Below are 22,355 nucleotides of genomic sequence, written 5' to 3' on the forward strand. Positions count from 1 at the left end.
CTATTAGTTTCGTTTTGGCATTTTGCGTCGGACGGATAAATGTCGGTTCACTTTTCAAACTGTTGCCATAAAATGTTAGAGTCCTGCATTATATTTGAAGAAATTAAATAATGAAAATCTGCGTAAATGTATGTATATTTCTCACATTGTCATAAAATAACGGTACATAGAGTCATCGAATTTTGAATAACGTAATCCTCCAACGAATATGAGCATGTGGAAGACCCAATTTGAAATTTGAAATTTGTTTTATGATCGATTTCCTATTTTTTAAAACTTTGACGAAATTTTGATTAACAAACTCAAGGATTTCAAAGCGAGCAATGGCAACGTTGTGCAGAAAAAACATTTTTATCTCTAGCGCGTGAGTCTCTGTATCGGAAATTCTAAAGATATGCTCGTTTTAAAACTATTTTGCGATATTGCTGTTGCACTGGATCTTATGGTTTAAGTGCGAGGAACATGATATTTAATAAAGAAAGGTAACACACAAAATGTTAAAAAACGCCCCTTTGGACGTAATTTAAAATCTGAAACATTTCAGATTTTTTTTTTATTATTTTTATTTTTATTTTTTTTTTTTTTTTTTTTTTTTTTTTTTTTTTTTTTTTGCTCAGTGTCTATACGTGTTCTATATTCTGAACAATCTCATATCGATGTGTGTTTTAACACTTCCGGTCTAATTCAAGTATTTCGAATACTTTAGATTAATGAATTTGTCATGCCTTAAAGGCAAAAAGCATTAATTTCAAAACGAGTGGTTTCCTGTTTGGTAGCTGTTCTTTAAATTCGTTCTCAAATATCATGATCAACTTCAGCAAAATGCCTGAAACAAACAAGAAAAAAAAACCTGTGTATATTTAGTCATAAATATCTCTTCTAACTTTACATGTAAAAAGACACAGAACTTTATTTTTTTAATGATATGAAACGTAATAAATATTTTAATCGGCAGAACTGTACCGTAGGCACATGAAAGGCTAAAATTTATGTTTCAGAGTCTTTGCATTCCTAGCGTTGAAGCAAAACTCCAACAGTGTTTTCATAAGATTCTGACTTATTTTAGCAAACCTTTATTTCGTAATGTACATCTACGTGTTGTCCTTCAAGACCGACAGATGGCGCTGCTAGCTTTCTCGTAGAATTGATTTTGTAAAAAGAAAAACGCAGACCAGGCCGCCATGACAACAAAACAGGTGTAAGACGTTTAAAGATGTTTACCACGTTATAAAGACGCAATAAATGTTTTTTTTTTTTCCCTTGTGGCAATTTTTCTGTAAATATTCACGCTCCTGTTGTCTATTTTCATACTGCGTAAAGGTCGTTAATAATTTTTATTAAATGTTTAAGACTGGACTGGTTTACGTATTCCTTAAGACACTAAATTCTTCAGCCATATTATGAACTGTGTTCACAGACGTCAAGGTAAGATATATTCTTCCCATATATTTAAAAAAATTCTATAGTCACATTTATCGTCTATAGTCACATTTATCGAATAAATAAATACTATAAAGTCTATAGTCACATTTATCGAATGCTTCGCATGGAAGGTTAGTGAGTATACCAGATGAAATCTACGAACTATATAATTTATGTCCATAAAATAATAAAAATCTAATAACAGTATCTTTAGTTTCACAGCAACCTGGTTGCATGTTTTATAAACGAAGCTTTTGACGCTCAGTGGTAATTAATACAGAACTGAGTGTCCCTTTTAAGAAATACTGCGCAGCTTTCAATTCCGTGTAGAAATCATTCGATGCCGAGTAGCTTCATTTCGTGTCAAAAGTTATACAGTGTCTCAAAAAAGTGATGGGACACTTGTGCTTTACAAAAGGAAACTGCAATAAAATAAATTTAAAAAACATGTAAAATTTTTTGTCGGTGTGTTTCATACTTAAATTTAGTAACAATTATTACATAACATACATTTTCTCAAAATATTAAAATATTAATTTAATAAAAATACAATTGTTTAGAACGGAGCAGAAAATGGCTCACTTAAGTGATGGGACACTACGTACTATGCAACAAAAATCGTCTGAAGTAAGTAATAAAAATATCTTTTGGGGTATTTATTTTTACTCAAAAGCAATTGACAATAATTTATAAATTCGTCTGCAGTATTTCTCTCCAGTTTGTTTTGGAATTTTTGTGTTTTTTAGCTCTGTGCAGCCATGAATGCTAAACGAAAAGAAACTTTGCCTGGAATTCGAAAATTAGTTATTAATTTGCATATTGAACGTGGAAAATCTATTAGAGAAACTACTGAAACAGTTAACATGGGTCATTCAACAGTTTTCAATATCATTAAACGATATAAAAAGAATCATATGATTCAGGATAAAAGAAGACCTGGCCGACCATCAAAGCTATCCAATGGAATAAAGCGAATTATCGTTCGAAATATTTAAAAAAAATCCAAGAATGAGTGCTCCTAAAGTTGCTGCTGATTTACAAGCATTATACTCGTATGAAGTAATTGTTAATTATGAGACAATTAGAAGAGTAATTCTATTTACTGATATCACGGTAGAGCAGCCAGGAAAAAATTCTTCGTGAGTGAAAAGAATAGAAAACTCAGACTGGCTTTCGCTAAATCCAACATAAATAAGAATTCTGATTACTGGAATGAAGTTATATTTGCTGATGAGAGTAAATTTAATATATTTGGTTCTGACGGTAGAACCTTGGTGTGGAGAAAACCCAGGGAAGAATTTCACAAACAGAACTTGGTGCCAACAGTAAAACATGGTGGAGGAGGAGTTATGGTATGGGGGTGTATGTCGTCCGCCGGAGTTGGTAATTTTGTTTTTATTGACAGTATAATGGATCAGTACAAGTATATTGACATTTTAAATCAAAATTTGAAATCTTCAGCACGAAAATTGAACCTTCATAACGATTTTAAATTCTACCAGGACAATGACCCCAAGCACAGTGCTTTGAACGTTAGACTCTGGCTGCTGTATAACTGTCCTGAAATAATAAAAACACCCCCACAATCTCCACAATTAAATCCCATAGAGAATATTTGGCAAGAATTGGAATCAAGAATTCGCAAACACACCATTTCTTCAAAACAACAATTGAAATCGGTGCTTCAAGAAGAATGGGGTAAAATCACTCCAGAAATCACAAAAAAATTAGTCGAATCCATCCCAATAAGATTAAATCATGTTTTAAAAGTAAAAGAAAATCCAACAAAATATTAAAAACCTTTTAAAAAGTAAAATTTTTGGATAAATATTTGATGGAAAAGTAAGTGTCCCGTCACTTAAGTGAGCCGTTTTCTGCCCCGTTCTAAACAATTGTATTTTTATTAAATTAATATTTTAATATTTTGAGAAAATGTATGTTATGTAATAATTGTTACTAAATTTAAGTATGAAACACACCGACAAAAAATTTTACATGTTTTTTAAATTTATTTTACTGCAGTTTCCTTTTGTAAAGCACAAGTGTCCCATCACTTTTTTGAGACACTGTATGTATACAGTGGCATTTAGATAGTAGGTAAAGTTTATTCATTATATGCAGTTAACCTTTACTTGCTTCTGGAAGAGGAAGCAAGTCGTAAATAAAATATAATTTATTGAACACATAGAAGGAAATGTTTATGATGTGTTTATTGGTTTCACGTCGCGGATTAATGGCTTGTCATAAATATTGCAGTCTGAGAGTACCATTTGTCGCAAGCCTTGTATGCAAGCAATATATAGTGAAATATAGTGCCTGTCTAGAAAAATTACGTCTTGCTTTACCTAAATTAGAGGTCCGAAGGGCGTAGTGGCTAGCGCATCGCGCAGCAGCACCACAGGTCCAGGGTTCGATTCCCAGGCTGGGCAAGGTCGACTCAGCCTTGATTTCCATCACTTGGGTCAATAAAATGAGTACCAAGTTCACTTGGGGACCCCAGTGTCCTGCGACAAGCTGACCTCTTGTTCAGGGCATATACTTACGCACCCGGTGCCCAAGGTCAAGAAAGCAGATTTCGGGCACTGCGGGCCTTGGCCCATTAGGGCTATTACGCCACTGAGTTTAGATTAGTTTTTACCTAAATTAAGTTTATAAATCTCCACCCGGAGTTAATTAATGGTGAAATAATATAGGACATTTTTCTCTAATATTTGGACTTTACCAGCAGCCTAATCAAGACTGCTGAATAATGGTTGTTCGACTTAGCATAGGTTTGATTCTAAGCAAACGAGCTGGCTTCATATTTCATTTTCATGGTTTACCCAATATGTAGCCGCCCAAACGGTATAGTGACCAGCGGAGCCTGCTGTGGTACCTCATGACCCGCGTTCGAATCTCGGAGAAGGAATGGATATTTGCAAATGTTTAAATATTTGTATCTTTGCAGCATGGGGGCACTCTAAATGTATGGCGAGCCGAAAGTCCTCTCGTGTGGTTTGGTGGCTGGGGAGAGAGGTGAGAGCCACTCGGAGCCCCATCCCCGGAGTGCTTTTCCTCAGAAATGGGCTGGAAGTAGAAGTCCAACCTCATATCTTAGCCAAATAGTCTCTTCTCAGGTAGATAGACCAAAGGCCTGGCCATATTCAAATAACCTAACCCTATTATTTGGCCTAACCCTATTATTTTGAATAGATTTTAAATATGAGGTTTTATATTCTAAAGCTTTAATATTTTTAGAATTAATTCTGAAATGAATAGACATATCACAAATTCTTAGTTTAAATTCTTTCAGATGTTAAACTTAACTCTTTCGCATCGAGAGACGACCAAATCTGTTTTCATCAAACATCGAAAACGCCCGTGTTTACGAATTTGTCTTGGAATAGTTTTCCTTTCCCCCTGCCTGGTAGATAGCTACAGCATTAACAATAACCTACTTAAGTGAAATGACTGTTTCTCTCTTGAGGGTTTTTCAGCGGTTTCATCCATTGTGTGCAGTTTCACCTTAGAGCCGGATTGCACCTGCGAACGTTAATAGCTTTCTGCATGTCTCCTTTAGTTGCTTCAAAAGAATGATTGACATGTCTCTTAACAACTCGCGAAACCAATGAGCCATACACTAACGGGGAGGGGGAAAGCACTAAATGGAAAATAAACGAGGCGTTGGGGCGATTTGCCGTTGCCTGAATGAACGGGCGTTACGGGCGACTTCGATACGAAAGAGTTAAATTAATTCTGAAATGAATAGACATATCACAAATTCTTAGTTTAAATTCTTTCAGGTGTTAAACTTAAATCCGCGTAACAATTTCATGTTGTTATTTCTTTTAGTCTCAAAAATTTAAACCATTTTTGACATGCCTTACGGTGGGTAAAAAAGTATTAGCAACTGCCTATAATTGATCACATTACCTAAAACAGGAAATGCTCGACTATTTCAGCTGGACATAACGAACACAGGAGAAGGTAATAAACATACAAATTTAATGATACGCTCAACTTAATAAGCCTTTTACGCAAAATATACAACACAAACGTGCGTGTCAAATAAGTATTGGCAAAATTCTATCTGCTATGCAAGTTTTGTTATGTTGAGGTCTCGTGTTTAGACTGATAAGAAACTTTGTTGGTATAAAGTCTGCAGTAATATTTCCAAAGCTTTTGAAATTTTCCTAATATTGTGATCAAACAGCTTGGAAATGTTGGATGTTAATGTTAAAAACATGATTATTGAAGTCAGAAATGGTGGTTTAACTGATCGTGTTATAGGAATACAAGTAAACGTAAGGTTATTTACTGTTGGAAGTGTTGTAAAAAGTTCAAAGAGGATCGACAGAAAATAAGATTAGAAGTGGACGGCCTCGAATATTTTCTCCAAGGGAAAACGTGGCATTATCAAAGAGGTTAAGAAAACCCTAAAATAAGTGCAACCCCTTCCCCGTAGTTGATGTTGCTAATATCAGTATTGCAAAGATGTTGCTAATACTTTACATAAAATTTTTAGTGAACAGACTATACGGAATGTTCGACTTGGAAGAAGTTTTTATGGAAGGGCAGCTTTCATTTTAGAAATAAACAGGAGAAAGAGATTAGATTTTGTAAAATCTCCTGCTAAGGGGACTAGTATACCTTAAAACCCATAAGATCTTTGAATATGTGACTGTTGCAAGAATTGGGATAACTTATTTACTTTAAAAGCAATCACTTCCAACGTTTTACAGCTGACTATATAATACAGCTGCTTTCTGAAATAGTGATCAGAAAGTTTGTGTTGCCACAAATATTTTTATAATTTAATCCGCTTTTTGCCAACATTTTTCGTCATGTTTCCACCTTGATCGCACAGTTTAAAACATTCTGTTGCATAATTTGATTCCATATTTAATATATAGCTTTTATATAATTTGGAAACTACTGTGAACCAAAAATTCTAAGAATTTCATGTTAAATTTTTATTTTATTTGGAGTGGAGTTTATAAAATGTATTTTATTAAAAAAATCTGTAATGTTTTCGTCCATAAAATTTTTTAATATTAAAACATTCATCAGATTTTTGGTTCAGTTAAAAAATAGGGCTCATATAAAGAATTCCATCCAATTTCAAATATGTACCATTAGCCATTTTTAAAATATCGTGCGCGCAAGGTGGAAATGTGACGAAATATTTTGTCACAAAGCGGATTAAATTACAAAAGTATTTGTGGCAACACAAACTTTCTGGTTACTCGTTTCCAAAGCAGCTATATTATGTAGTCAGCTGTGAAAAGTTGAAAGTAATTGATTTTAAAATAAATAAAATATCCCAATTCTTGCAACAGTCACATATTTGAAGTGTGTTAAGGGGTTTAAGGTGTATGAGCCCCCTTAATTTATTAGACGAATTTTGGAACACAGCTATTTTTTCCGACGAATCAAAGTTGAACATTTTTTAGAGTGATGGACGCCAATATGTGTTGAGAAAGCCTAACGCCGAACTGGAAAAACAACATTTAACACCGATTGCTGTAAAACATATTGGAGGATACGAAACATATTGTTTTGGGGCTGTTGGCAGCAAACGGAGTTGATAATCGATGGTTCATTGATGGAATTATAACAGCACGTGTACTGCTGAAAAAAATTCTGTAAGGTTTGAGATTTTAAATTACCTCCAAAGGGGCGTTTTTTAAACGTTTTGTGTGTTACCTTTATTCATTAATTATTATGTTTTTTTGCATTAAACCTTAAAATTCTGTTCACGAGCAATATTGCAAAATAATTTTAAATTGAACACATCTTTATAATTTCCGATAAATAGTCTCAAGCGCTGGAGATAAAAATGTTTCTTTCTGTACAACGTTGCCATTCCTCGCTTTGAAACACTTCAGTTTGTTAAGGGGTCTCATACACCTTAAAACCCATAAGATGTTCGAATATGTGACTGTTGCAAGAATTGGGATAACTTAGTTATTTTAAAAGCAATTACTACCACCTTTTTACAGCTGACTACATAATATAGCTACTTTCTGAAATAGTCATCAGAAAGTCTGTGTTGCCACAAAAAAATTTTATGATTTAATCCGCTTTGTGACAACATTTTTCGTCATGTTTCCAACTTGCGCGCACAGTTTAAAACATTCTGTTTTATAATTTAATTTCATATTTAATATATGGCTTTTATAACATTTGGAAACTACCGTGAACCTAAAATTCTAATAATTTCATGTTAAATTTTTATTTTATTTTGAGTTGAGTTTATAAAATGTATTTTATTAAAAAAATTTGTAATGTTTTCGTCCATAAAATTTTTCAATATTAAAATATTCATCAAATTGTTGGTTCAGTTAGAAAATAGTGCCCATATAAAGAATTCCATCCAATTTCAAGTATGTACCATTAGCCATTTTTAAAATATCATGCGCGCAAGGTGGAAACATGGCGAAATATTTTGTCACAAAGAGGATTAAATTACAAAACTATTTGTGGCAACACAAACTTTCTGGTTACTAGTTTCCAAAGCTGCTATATTATGTAGTCAGCTGTAAAACGTTGGAAGTCATTGCTTTTAAAATAAATAAAATATTCCAATTCTTGCAACAGTGACATATTTGAAGATCATGAGGGGTTTAAGGTGTAGGAGTCCCTTTAATCAAAAATTCGTTAAAGTTTTACAAAATATGAAATAGATAATAAAACAAATTCCAAATTTGGTCTTTCATATGCCCATATTCGCAGTAGGATTACGTCATTCAAAATTTGATGGCTTAGGCACAGTTGTTTTATCAGCATGCGAGAAACATACATACATCTATGCAAATTCGGAGCGATAATATTTGATGGCAACAGTTTGAAAAGTGATACTGCCGTTTATAATATTTCTACGCAAAATCGTAAAACGAATACAATAGTCCCTCAAGGACAAAGCCCATTTAGACTAAAAAGGACAGTTCTATATCTCCTTTTCTACTAGGCAGATTCACGAAATTCAAATTGCGTTTTTCATGTCTCGAAGGCGCGACTTAGGGTATATATTGGCTTTATATATAGCACTGTTCGAATATAGGTATTTTGACACAAAATCGGACTCTTTCTGAAATGACATGCCAATTGTTTTCCGTATTTCCGTTCCACGTTTCAAATTATGCATAAATTTAAAATTTTGTAAAACGTGGTGCGAAATTTGAGGAGAAATTCAAAAATTTATCTTGGCGGAATATTTCAATTTGCGCCAGGAATAATTTACTTGACGAACTTCCTAATTTATAGCAACCTATTTTCTATTCCTTTTTTTCATTGCAAACGAGAGGAAAAAAAGTCACCGTTCATACTTTCAATTAATATTAACAAAGTTCGTAAACCACATTTGGCGTCATTATCGCTCAAAAAAAGAGATGCATTATTTCAAAATGCTCCAGTATGTAAATTCATGTATATATTAGAAAATTTTGAATAAAATACTCTAATTCCTTGCAAGTGTGTCTAGAATTACATCTACTTTAAAATCATATTCAAAACGTTGTAGGTTATAATAAAAAATTTTTTCGAAAAATTTATAAAAAATATTTGAAAATACAAATTTTATAAATAAATCATAAAAATGTGCGAATTACATTTTAATTAGACCCAAATTTCAAATTCTGGAAGAAGGAATCAAGAGAGTATAATAAAAAAATCTGATGTGTACATCACATGACCTCCTTGTACGGAATATTAAATTATACGCAGTTTTTCTTGCATTTCATTTAAACTTATTGGATTGAATTAAATCTACTTCTCCGACAGCGCCTAAACCACAATAGAATAAATGCATTCCTTAAAATTTACAATAATATTTGTTTACCACAGCAACACTCTGGCGCTAGATTCACTTTAATATTTCGTTCATATTATAACTCAGATTGCACAAAATTTATATCATTCAAAGAATAGAATTATCTAATCGTTGCCACATGTTCTATTCAAATACTATAATAAAGCTAGAAGGATGTATAAAAGAAATGAAGCAAACAAAACAAAAAAGAAACAGTTTTTCACAGACGATTGAGTATATTTCATTCAATTAATTCAATTCTCACACCGCGAGAAGGTAAAAATACATAATAACTGAAAATACCTCTATTAAAAATTTCGAAGTAAATCTTAAACACTTATTTCCTCGAAAAAATTCCAGAAAGGATTAAGCATGATTTAATTGGCAATAATAAATGAAAGCGTTATCTTTGTTGTTGCGAAGCTAATTTTCTCTAGATTGGCAACAAATCCAAAGTCTGCTGTTTCAAATGTAAACAAGCCATGGCCGCCATAAAAGAAAATGCTTAGTGGCACGTATACAACTTTAAAATTGTTGATAATTCTAAAACTATTGCCCACAGATTTACTAAAGGCATAGAAACCTTAACAGGAAGATAAACACAACATAACTCAATGATTTTTAAAGCAAAAAATGTACAATTTACAAACATATAAGAGTAAAGAAACTGAGATCACTGAGCCGGGTAACAGAGTGTATATATATATAAGTATAAATATTTATATACGTTTGGTGCGGCCGATTGCAACCAAAATACGAGGTGCACATCTACATGTTATAGCAGTCCTATATACAAAATTTCAACGTTCTGAGGCTACTCGTTTTGGAGTTATGAGAGATACGTACGTACGTACATACGTTCGTACAGACGCCACGAAAAATTCCCTTCAGAATTCATTTTAAAGCAGTTTTATCATTTTTTTGGAGGAAACGAGTCTTTTATTCTGTCCTTACGTACAGATATCACGCAAAAACCTCGTTAAATTGCATTCGATAGCGGTCAAAATGGATATTTTCGTTGAAATATTCTGCCTGAAACTTTTCGCGATTTCAATACCTCCTTTTTACTTCGTACAAGGAAGTAAAAAGGGTATTAATAAATATATATCAAATTCAATTAAGGCGCTAAAATTGTGAGAGCTAATTCTTTAAAAACTACTCGTGCTATTTTTACAAAACTTGGCAGTTTGGCGTAATTGAGTCACAGAATCGGAATATGGAAAAAAATTCGTATGTCATTTAAAAAAAGTCCGATTTTGTAACAAAATATCCATGTTAGAATGATGCTATATATAAATCTAATACATATCTTAAGTCGCGCTTTCGAGAAATGAAAAACGCAAGCTGAATATCATCAATCGTCGTAGTAGAACGGTAGATACAGAACTGTCCCAGTATTTTTGCGCAGTGTAAATTCAAATAAACTCTGTAAATGAAATTATTGAATCTATTGTTACTATGAATATATGTGATAAATAATGTTTTATCCTTTTAGTTCATTAATCATTTTATGAGTTTTAAGTTTAAACGTAATTTTAAAAAAATTAATACTTTTTATTTTTAATCATTTTAGTCTTACGCTATCAATAAAACTATTCAACCGAAAAATCGTTTCAAACTGTAAAATCATTTTATTAAGATTAATTTTATTCATTTCTTAATTTCGAGCCGTAGGCCTTCAATTTGTTATTCGGAACGTTCATCGTTATATAGTCATTTGAGGCATTCTGTCTACACATGTTACGACAAGAATGCAAATGCTGGACTTCACATTAAAATATACTTTCCCCAGAGAACTGTTTATAAGCAATCGGAGATTTCGTAATACAGTTTAATCCTGTGATGATTAAAAATTTAATATTTATATGATTTTATCTAGAAATAGAACATTCATATTTTTGCGCTGATACTTTTTCTTCGGTTAAAATTAAATGTTTTCTTTAAGTGACTTATAGTCAGCCCAAGCCCATCAAATTAGCCTAAAAGCATACAAAAGTCAATGCCTTAAGCAGCTTTCAGGTGATAATATGTTCAGTTTTGTCCCCAATTTTAATGGAGAGGATCCCGGGTCCGAGGATCTCTCAGCCCCCCCTCCTTCCCTACCACCAACCTCTCGAGAGGACCTTTGGCTCGCCGCTTCTTTAGCGTACCCCTATGCCGCACGTGCACTTTACATTTACAAACATCCATGCCTTCTCCAGGATTCGAACCCAGACCCTTCGGCTCGGCAGTCAGCGACGCTAACAACCATACCAGTTCGTTGGCACGGTCCAGTTGTAAAACCGCTGAATACTGAAATTTCTGACCTGGGTTCATTTCCAGGCTAACGGGCTGACTGCATGTCCGTTTTCGTGGCTTTCCCCAAGCCAGTTTTCCTTAGAAATACGAGCCAGTTTTCCGTAGAAAGTCCTCCACGCAGTCACCCCTTACCCTAGGTAGGTAGTCCTAGAGGGTACTTTACTGTAATCTCATTAAACCAAACCAAACATTGCTTTTCCCCATGTGTAATGAATATACGAGCCAGTTTCCCTTAGAAAGTCTTCCGCGAAGGCATATTTCCATTAGGCAGGCTGCCCGTAGTGTGCTTTGCAGTAATAAACTAACCAAAACCAAACTTTTAAAAACTTAAAAGACGCAGTTCAGCTTCATTGTTAGTCCAAAGGGGCTTTGTCCCTGAAGGACTATTGTTTTCGTTTTGCGATTTTGCGTCGGACTCCTATAAACGTCGGTTCACTTTTCAAACTGTTGCCACAAAATGTTAGAGTCCTGCATTATATTTGAAAAAATTAAATAATGAAAAATCTGCATAAATGATTGTCTATTTCTCGCAGTGTGATAAAACAATGGTACATAGAGCCATCGAATTTTGAATGACGAAATCCTACTGCGAATATGGGCATCTGAAATCCCAAATTTGGAATTTGTTTTATTATAGATTTTATATTTTGTAAAACTTTAACGAATTTTTGATTTACATACTCAATGCTTTAAAAGCGAGAAATGGCAACGTTATATATAAAAAAAAATACTTTTATCTCCAGCTCGCGAGACTGTGTATATCGGAAATTCTAAAGATATACTTAATTTAACATTATTTTGCGATATTGCTTTTGAATTGAATTTTATGGTTTAAGTGCAAAGAACATGATATTTAATAAATAAAGGTAGCACTCAAAACGTTAAAAAAACGCCCCTTTGGACGTAATTTAAAATCTGAAAAATTTCAGATTTTTTTTTTTTTTTATTATTATTTTCCTTATCTATGTCTTTAGCACAATCCTCATCTCGCAGTTACGCTAGGAATGGTTCATCTGTATATAAAATTCAAAAGCTATGTTTATTTATTTTTAAATCTCGAGATATAGACAAATCGTTACTTATTTCGTTCCGTGTACATAAATGGACATCTGAAACATGTTTCGTTTTCATCTCTAGTTTGCAAACAAACAAAATATACAAATGCAAATCTTACGCTCTGTGTATTCAAATTTATGACAGAAGAACCTGTGTTTTAGACTCTATAAAATCTTTCTTTGGACTCAGGAACAAATCTGAGTTGTTCTACAGAAAATCCAAGAAACGGATAGAGAACAAAGTCCTTGTAACACGAACATGAGTTACGATATCTGCACTTTTATAGCTCAAGATTTGAGCTGACATTTTTAAAGCTCCCTTTTTGAAACAAAAATCGCTTATGAGAGGTGACACTACGAAAACCATGGCGAGAAAAATGAAAGAACTGGATTTAACTTTTGAGCAGAAATTTCATTTGTTTTTCTATTTCCTCCCTTCTCTAGGCTATTGTGGTTTCAGATGAAGAACAATAATAATTCTGGTAACTAAGATCAATATTTAGTTATCGCTAATCAAAATTTAATCATGAAAGCTTTAAGAGATTTCATTAAGATAATTTTATTTTTTGCTTTGAGTACTTTAATTAGCACAGTTCTTCGAACTGACAAAAGTACTGACTTTGTTTACATAGCACTGGAGTAGGAATTTTTTTAATCTACAGTCATCAGTTTAAATTTTTACATTTGTTTAACGCACGTGTCGTTGTGAATACGCGGTCATACTTGTTTACTCTTAAATTTTTATTTAATAACTGAAGTTGAAATGAAAGTCTTAAGAGAACAATATCTCCTTATCATGAAACTGGAAAATCTGATGTGTACACCCCATGACGTCCTTGTACGAAACATTAAACTGTACGCAATTTTCCGGCATTTCATTTAAAAATGATGACCTAACGAATTTTGAATTAAATCTGCTTAGTCGATAGCACATAAACAACAAAAGAATAAGTGCACTCTTTAAAGTTCACTGTTTATTTACCATAGCAACACTTTGGCGCTAGGTTTACTTAACAGCGTTATATCTCGTTCGTTTTATACCTCGGAGTGCACAAAAATTAAATCATCTGAAGATTCATTCCACATGTTCAATTCAAATGCTGTAATAAATCTAAAATGATGTCTTAAAGAAATTAAACAAATAAAAAAGAAACAGTTTTTCACAAACGATTCAGCGCCGCTTAACTAATGCGCATGCGCTACAAATTAATTTCTTTCGCGGCAAGGCAAAAATATATAAAAATTTTAAATATTTTCGTTAAAAATTGAAAGATATAGAAAAACATGAAACACCAAATGCAGTTGAAACAATTAACAAAATAATTTTTATAATTCAAATTACAGTTTCTACACAAAAAAAAAAAAAAAAAAAAAGCAATTCAGCCAACACGCAAGAAAGCAGATTTTTCTGGCAAAAAACTAAAAGTTTCGCTTTGGTCCCACTTGACAAAAAGGCAATAAATGAAGGTTCAGAAAGACTTAATTCATTATTCTGCTTGGTTTCAAATATAAACAAGTATGTCTGCTATGGTAAAAAAAAAAAAAAAAAATTAGGCTTTACCGAACTTGCGCAACTTTTAAATTGTTGATAATTCTACGACTATTGCATGCAGATTAACTAAAGGTCTAAAAACGTCAACCTGAAGATAAGAACCAACACAATTCAATCATTTTTAAAGCAAAAAGTGCACTATTTACAAATATGTAAGAATAAAAATACCTGAATGAACCGAGTAACAGAGTGGGCACACACACATATATATATATATATATGATATACCAGCTTTTGTCCGGAATAAATAGATTAGTGAAGAATCATAGATGTAGTCGTAGCTTAAATTATCAGACAGTAAGTTTAAAAAACAGGATCCATTTATTATATTTCAGGAGAAAATAGCAGTTACAAAAATTAAGATCTCCGGAGTAAATAAAAAGGAACTACTAATAACTTTTTGCATTAAGTACACTGCATCGTTACATTAAAGAAAAGGCTCCGATATTCCTTTGTGAGTCCTTTTATAGCCTCTGGAAAGGCGGAGCTTCCAAGAAATGACGTCATCCTCGTCAGCCATTCCAGTTCGCTTTAAATATCTCCAGAACATTCTATAACTGTACGTGTAGAAAAGGCGGGAAAAACAACTTGACTACGTTGTTGTGGATTTAATTCCACGTACTTTCAAATAAGAGACCGTCGCCATTAAAAATGAAAAGAACATACAGTTAGAATTTTAAGTGAATTTTTGACTATGGAATTTTATTATTAGATATATTTATATTCTTTTAATGTGGATGATAGCAACCAAAAAGGAAGGTGTTCAACTACATGTTATAGCAATAGTATATACAAAATTTCAGCGTTTTCTCTGACTTGCACGTTGTTGAGTTATGCGAGATATATACATACGTACGTACAGACGCCTCGAAAAACTCTCTTTTGAATCCATTTTAAATCAGTTTTATAATTCGTTTTGGGAAAAATAGTCCTTTATTCTGCCCTTACGTACAGATGTCACGGGAAAACATCGTGCATCGGATAGCGGTAAAAATGGATATTGTCTTTGAAATATGGTACCCGGAATTTTTCGTGATTACAAAACTTACTTTATTTCGTACGAGGAATTAATTAGAATACTTTGCAGTATCTAAATTTGTATTTTTTTTTTCGCCTTAATTTTTGTCTCTGCATAATTTCTAGGACATTTCCATCGTCTCATGTCAGAAAAAGCCAAGTATCCAAATTCAGATTAAAGTATACAGCAAAGTGTCATCAATTATCATATACAAATATGCAAAATAAGGAATGCAATCAAAAAAACCATGAAAGACTTGCGGCATCTTTCTAATAGTTTGATAAACTTCTCCGGATTTCGTTCCTTTAGAAACTTAAGTGTTAATCTAGTTAATATTGCTACGAATTCAGGACAATACACAAAATCGATTAGGTTTGTATTTATAACAGGGAAGAGAAACTAATTCTTGAATTTGAGTGGCACTGCTGATGAAGTATTATGTTTTACCCATGATCCGGAAATCGTGAGTCAGAATGCATAGAAATCTACACTCACTTCCATAAGTTAAGCACGGAGAGGAAAATGCTAATTTCCGGAAGCCAATCAGAATTGAAGAGGATGCAATTCGCTGCAGAGGTAGATGGAAGTATGCAAATATGTTAGGTAACAGCCAATCGAGCTTTCATGTCAAGAAATATGAAAAAAAGGCAGTCTTATAAGAAGCCAACTTTATGAAGGGTTACAGAAGTTGATTGTAAGTGCTGATAAAAGGTCTCTAAAACTTTCGTACAATTTGTTTTCAAGACATACGTGTTTCTATTTACTTCCAGAAGACGAATGGAAGATTCTGAGAGTTGTGCTGTGGGGCTCATTGAAGCAGGACAGACGATCACAGCTGTTGCTCTTTTCTTCGGCGTTCATCATTCTGTAATTTCACGTTTATGGAAACAATTCCAAAACACACAGACAGTTGTCCGAAGACCCGTAGCCGATCGCCCAAGGGTTACAACCCCCGCGAAGATCGATATATTGCTATTGCAGCCAAGCGGAATCGCAGAGCGACCTCCACACGTGCGACATCTATGGTTACAGCGGCCATTGGTAAGGCGATATCTGCAGCTACTGTACGCCGAAGATTACTTATGAGTGGACTGTACGCCCGGGTACTTCGAGTTTATGTTCCTCTATTCGTCCAATCAAAAGAGGATGATTATAGTGGTGCCGGGAACATGTCAATTGGAATGTGTCTGACTGGGGCAATGTCATGTTTACTGATGAGTCAAGATTTGCTCTGGAGCTAGATGACAAGCGTATAAGGATATGTCGTGAACAACGAACACGCAATCAGGCCCAAAACATCACCGAACATCACGCATTCCTAGGCGGAAGCATTATGGTGTGAGCAGGGATTCCATTAGGATACCGCACCGACCTGCACATCTTTAAACGGGGTTCTTTGACGGCTGTCCGGTATCCAGATGAAGTCCTAGAACCCATTGTGAGATTGTACTCTGCAGCAGTTGTCCCTACTTTTGCTTTAATGGACGATAACGCACGTCTCCATTGAGCTGACATCGTCGATGACTAACTGGAGAGTGAAGGGATTGTGCGTATGGCGTGGCCAGCATATTCGCCCGACCTTAATCCCATTGAAAATCTTTGGGAGGCTCTCGACCGTAATGTATCTCCACGTTTCCCACCTCCAGCCACTCTTATTGAGCTGGAAACTGCTCTACAAGAAGAATGGGGATTGCTTAATTTTGCGGTGGTTGACCACCTAATTGAAAGCTTGGTCACAAGGTGTAAACTTTGTATATAGATGAGGGGGGATCACATACCCTATTAATGTCCATTTTTTTCATTTTATGCTGTATATTTTCACTTTATACATAATTCTGTTTAAGTCTCCAGTATGTCATTATCTGATAATTTACAAAAATTTAATATTGTTTTCATTTCTGTATATAATTATTGATTCTGTTTTATGCATAAATATATATGCTACTTTCCTGCCGAATTTTGTGTCAATCAAAGCAGTATTTTTTGATTTTTTTGCATTTTACATCTTCGCGCTTATGATGTTGATGTATTTAATTTTGGCAAAGCCTCGAGGGCTATCTGCCTAAGGGGAGGGATGCCTTCGTGGAGGACTTTTTAAGGGAAACTGGCTCGTATACACGTTACACATGGGGAAAACCACGAAAACACCCATGCAGCCAGCCCATTAGCGGGATTCGAACCTCGGACCGAACTACCAGCGTTCAACGACTTTACCGCTCGGCCGCTGGTGGGTCTCTTCGTGCTTACCTTTTGGAAAAGAGTGTATAAGAGTTACATTCCGAGTAGTTATGGGTCCACGAGCAGCCGAGTGGTAATATCGCTGAACGCTGTTAGTTCGACCTGGGATCGAATCCTAGCAAACGGGCTGGCTGCATGGTTATTTTTCGTGAATTTCCTCTGTGTGTCGTGGATGCGAGTTAGTTCCCTTCAAAAAGTCCTCTCCGAAGGCATCTCTTCTCATAGGCAGATAGCCCTCGTGTTTCTTAGTCATAATCAGTTAACGTAACCTAACTTGTCCCAGAAGATATTTGTGAATATAATTTAAATTTTGCTCTTCAAAACGAATCACGAATCATTTATTGCAAATTCAATTTAGACAGTCAAATTCTAAACGATCCATATCCTGTGACTTTTATCGAATGCTTATGGCGAAGAAACACTAGAGGTGGACTAGATTATTGAGAATTAGGATGTCGCTCATTTATTTCATGACAATGATCTGTGTCATAAATTTAAACCGTCTCACGTGGTTCTATGAATAATTAAAGAGTGATAAAAAATCTTTTCCTATACACTTAGGAAGTATAAATCAATATTCAGGTTTTATAAAGAAATGAATTATTTAATCTTCGAAAAATATTCTACCTTGCCAAAATCATTTCTGCAATGTATGGAAGTGAGACACGAAAGCTTATTATTCTGCACTTAAATATAAAAAAGTTTGTTTTTAGTATTTGTAGATAATTTTTTGAGCGTGAAAGGAAATGCTTCAAAGAGCAAATTTATTTTAATTATTTCAAAACGGGATATAAGTTCCGTACTTCAAACAGTAACTCAAAACAATTAGGTATTCACTCAAGTAAGGAAAAGATGCTGAGAGTTAGTTATATAAAAGGAAATGTCCAAATCTCAACAAGCGGAAAAGATATCGCTTTTAAAATGGTGCAGAGGTGAATAAAAAAGGAAAATAGCTGAATAATTAAATTCTGAAACAACTAAGTCCAAATACAGTACAAATTATTAAACAAATAGGAGAAACCACGATAAACTATCTCGTATCTAGAATATTATTATGTTTTTTTTCTTTTCTGACACCAGTTGTTACGTTATTTTCTTCCTTCACGTTCGTACGGAGTTTGTAGATTTGGAGTGAATAACGACGACACTGGATGAAGTATCGAAACACATTTTATTTATCAATATTAATCAAGACAGCTCCAAAACACTTTTACAGTCGTCAAAGATCTACTATAAACACGCTGGAACAATCAGCGACACAGCCTTCACACTGTCAGGCAATAACGGTGGAGGCAGCTTCCTGCAAAGCACCCGCTTCTGCTTGGTCGTTCTCGGAACTCCACGCACTCTCCAGACTCTCCACGCTACAACTTGCGATGCACTCGACGACACACGAGTACAGCTCCCGACTCTTCGGTTCAGTCGTTCCCGGAGCTCAACACGCTCTCTCGACAATGCACTAACTCGCGATTCACTAAAACACTCTGTCGATGCACTCGACGACCCACTCGGCACTCGCTACCCTGCTATCAACTCGATCGACTCGCTGGACGAGACACACTGACTGACTGTGGACCAGCAGCGTTTATATAGCTTTCGGCTTGTGTTTGAGAACATTCTGGGCCTAAACCGGTAAGAATTCGTTCCAGAAGGTTCTCCATCCGTCCATGGGATATCGCCAATTTTGTCGCCAAATCCGCGATTTTTCGCCAAATGTGGCAACCTGCCATTTTATGGCAACCCTAAAACTGCTTTGAGAGGAAGCCATCTTACCGCGCCTTTACATTTCGTAACAATATCTTATTTTTAATTAAAAAAACTTTACCCGTCAAAAATGTGAAATTGTCCATACTGGTTTTTTATTCATACTGTTATCGGTTTTTTGTATTCTTTCTTTTACATCCATAGTTGAATTTTATTTCTAGAAATCTGCTAAAATACTGCCGGTTTAGTTTTCAGCGATGCTGGACACCATACCGTTGGGTTCAGTTCGAATCCCGGAAAAGGCATTTATATTCGTAATTATATAATGTCTTTACCATTAGGGTACCTAAAATACTGACGAACCGAAAGTACTCTAGAGTAGTTTGGTGGTTTGAAAAGACGGGTGAGATATCCTCGGAGTATTAACCATCAAAAGTTGGACACAACTGCAGTAACTTGCCCACCTGTATCTGTGCAAAAAATACGTATGCGTTCTCAAACATAAATTCACAATCAAAATTGTGAACTTTATAAATAACCGCAAAACGTGTTATATTGCGCGTATTTTGGTTTATATAATTTTCAAAGTGAAAGATTTGTGTTACATTAACCATTCTCTCCACACAAGCAATTAAACAAGCCTTACGTTGTCTCTCTGCATATATAATATTAAACCAGCCTTACGATGTATCACTAAGTAAGCAATGCTCAGCAAGTATGTTTGATTTTCTCATGGGTGTCCACCGATAACATCGCGGCAAAAACATCACGGACGAAAACGTCGCGAAGAAAACAACGCAAGGCGAAAACGTCGTGTTACAAAACATCGTGAGAGAAAACATCGCAAAGAGAAAACATCGCAGTTCTAAAACATCGCGGTACAAAATATCGTCGTCGAAAATAAAGCGGTTCAAAAACTTCGCAGTTTAAAAACATCGTCGTCGAAAATATCGTGGTAAAAAATAAAGTATCTACAAATCATCGCATGACGATAACATCGCAGACAAGCTTTTATCTGGCTTTAATAATTGTAAATAGATATACCCATAATAATTTGTGAGCGCAAGATGAAAAGAAGGATAATTTTTACTTTCACATTTTTTTATTAACTAATAAATTTTTGCTGAAAAATTAAGAAGGAAACTTAAGCAAAGAAAATTAAATGCAACTTATAGATTATACTTTTTGTGAAAAATTACATGTAAAAACTTTATAAAAAATTATTTATTAATGGTCTTTGTTAGTTAACTATGTCGGTTTAAAATTCTATTAAGTGCTATAAGTTGCATTAATTTTCTATGGTTAAGTTTCCTTCTTATTTTCTCAGCAAGAATTTATAGTTAATATAAAATATGAACAACAAATTATCCTTCTTTCCATCTTGTGCTCACAAATCATTACGGGAATATCCAGTTATAGTTAGCATGCTTGCGATGTTATCGTCATGCGATGATTTGTAGATACTTTATTTTTTACCACGATGTTTTCGACGACGATGTTTTTAAACTGCGAAGTTTTTGAACCGCTTTATTTTCGACGACGATATTTTGTACCGCGATGTTTTAGAACTGCGATGTTTTCTCTTTGCGATGTTTTCTCCCACAATTTTTTGTAGCACGACGTTTTCGCCTTGCGTTGTTTTCTCTGCGACGTTTTCATCTGCGATGTTTTTGCCGTGATGTTTTCGGCTGTAACCTTTCTCATGACTAGCATTTCCCGGGATCAAGTTCTGTGTCCTTTTAAAATTTATCTCTAGTATGGTGTCGCTTCTTATGGCTACACATCATGCGGCTGCATTATTTTACAAAAACATTGCCTAACAATTTGTTTGGTTTCCATTTACCAGTGGGCCAGAATGCACGTAAAGGGATCGTGAGAAATAGCTGGGAGTTGAAAACAAACATCTTGAAATGGGCAAATAAGAAAATTCCACTCTTTATTTTTAGTAAATTTTTACGAATTCCCTTTGTGGGAAATTAAAACTTTCATGAAAATATTAAAAAATTTATTGAAAATTATTACAAATGTATTGAAATAATATTTACATTATTCATAGCATTTTAGTAGCTGTAAATTACATAGAACTGTTGTTTGTTGTAAGTAATAACAGCTATGATTTCCAAACCGGTGAGCACTGAACTAACTAGACAAAAAGGTTTATTTAAAAAATTATGTTCAATAGTAAGTTAAAGAACGCAGCAATGACGTAAATTGTAATATATTGTCGCTGTGTATTTTGTTAAACGAGCCTTGAAAATTATTGTTTTAAACCTTTTTGGAGAACTGGTTGTACGTTTTTTAACAGCATCTGCTGGAAGCGGATGATTCTCGAATGGAGAAACGGAGACATAAAAATTATATATTGCTTTAAACTTACTTAAATTATTTAAGATTTTAAATAGAAAATACAGTCACAAAAGGGTTTTTAAAATTTTGTTTTTGTTGATACTTTTAACATTTTTTCACCGTCGTGTTCTTAATAAAACAGGCTAAGGTCGACGTAAATTGATGTTTTACTATTAATTTGCATTTTTTAAATTTTGCTTTGTTAAATTCCTCTGTTACAGGATTTCTTTTTGTATCTCAGTGGTCTTAAAATTAATATTATATTTAATATAGAAAATATTTTTAATTAGAGTTTTATAAAGCATTTCGGGGATTTTTTTTAATTTGCTTAATGGGTACCAAATGGGTCGTCGAGTTCACCGAAGGACTCTCTTAATGTATCGCGGATAGTACATCGTCGAGTTGAACGTGTTGAGCTCCGAGAAGGACTGAACCGAAGAGTCTCTGTGTGTCGTCGAGTGCATCGCGAGTTGTAGCGTTGAGAGTCTCGAGAGTATGTGGAATTCCGAGAACGACTGAGCAGAGTCGGGAGCTGTACTCTGGTGCTTTGCAGTGAAGCGGTCTCCTCCGTGATAGCCTGATAACTTGGAGGCTGTGTCTCGCTGATCGTGTCAGCGTGTTTATACACTGACTACCAATAAGTATTTGGACACCTATGCAAATGACGATAACTGCGGTCCTAAGGTATTTCACGGACTCCGCCGGTATATATCGTGTAAGAAACAGCATCGGCTTTAGTCGCATGCAAGATGTCTCACAGTTCGGAGCTCTTTGATTTCGAGAAAGCTATAATTATCGGGTATCACAAATGTGGCCGATCCTTAGGGGACATATCTAGGGATCTGAAGTACCCAAAATCGACAGTCGACTATGTGATTAAGAAGTGGAAGCTGAGCGGTGATTGCCGGAATGTGCCCCGAGTCGGCAGACCAA

At 34.5% G+C, this 22,355-nt stretch overlaps 1 protein-coding gene across 1 annotated transcript in view; it reads left to right on the forward strand.

Annotated features, from left to right (window-relative positions):
- Positions 1–1,211: 1,211 nt before the first annotated feature.
- Positions 1,212–22,355, forward strand: part of LOC146996591 (pyrokinin-1 receptor-like) — a 276,699-nt gene continuing 255,555 nt past the window's right edge. The window contains exon 1 of the mRNA XM_085821177.1: positions 1,212–1,425. Coding sequence (XP_085677303.1) covers positions 1,401–1,425 — 25 coding nt within the window. The 5' untranslated portion in view covers positions 1,212–1,400. The remainder of the gene's footprint in view (positions 1,426–22,355) is intronic.

Source organism: Stegodyphus dumicola, chromosome 7 (assembly GCF_044657685.1).
Source record: "Stegodyphus dumicola isolate Sdum_Otavi_A_Nest chromosome 7, ASM4465768v1".
NCBI classification, from domain to species: Eukaryota; Metazoa; Arthropoda; class Arachnida; order Araneae; family Eresidae; genus Stegodyphus; species Stegodyphus dumicola.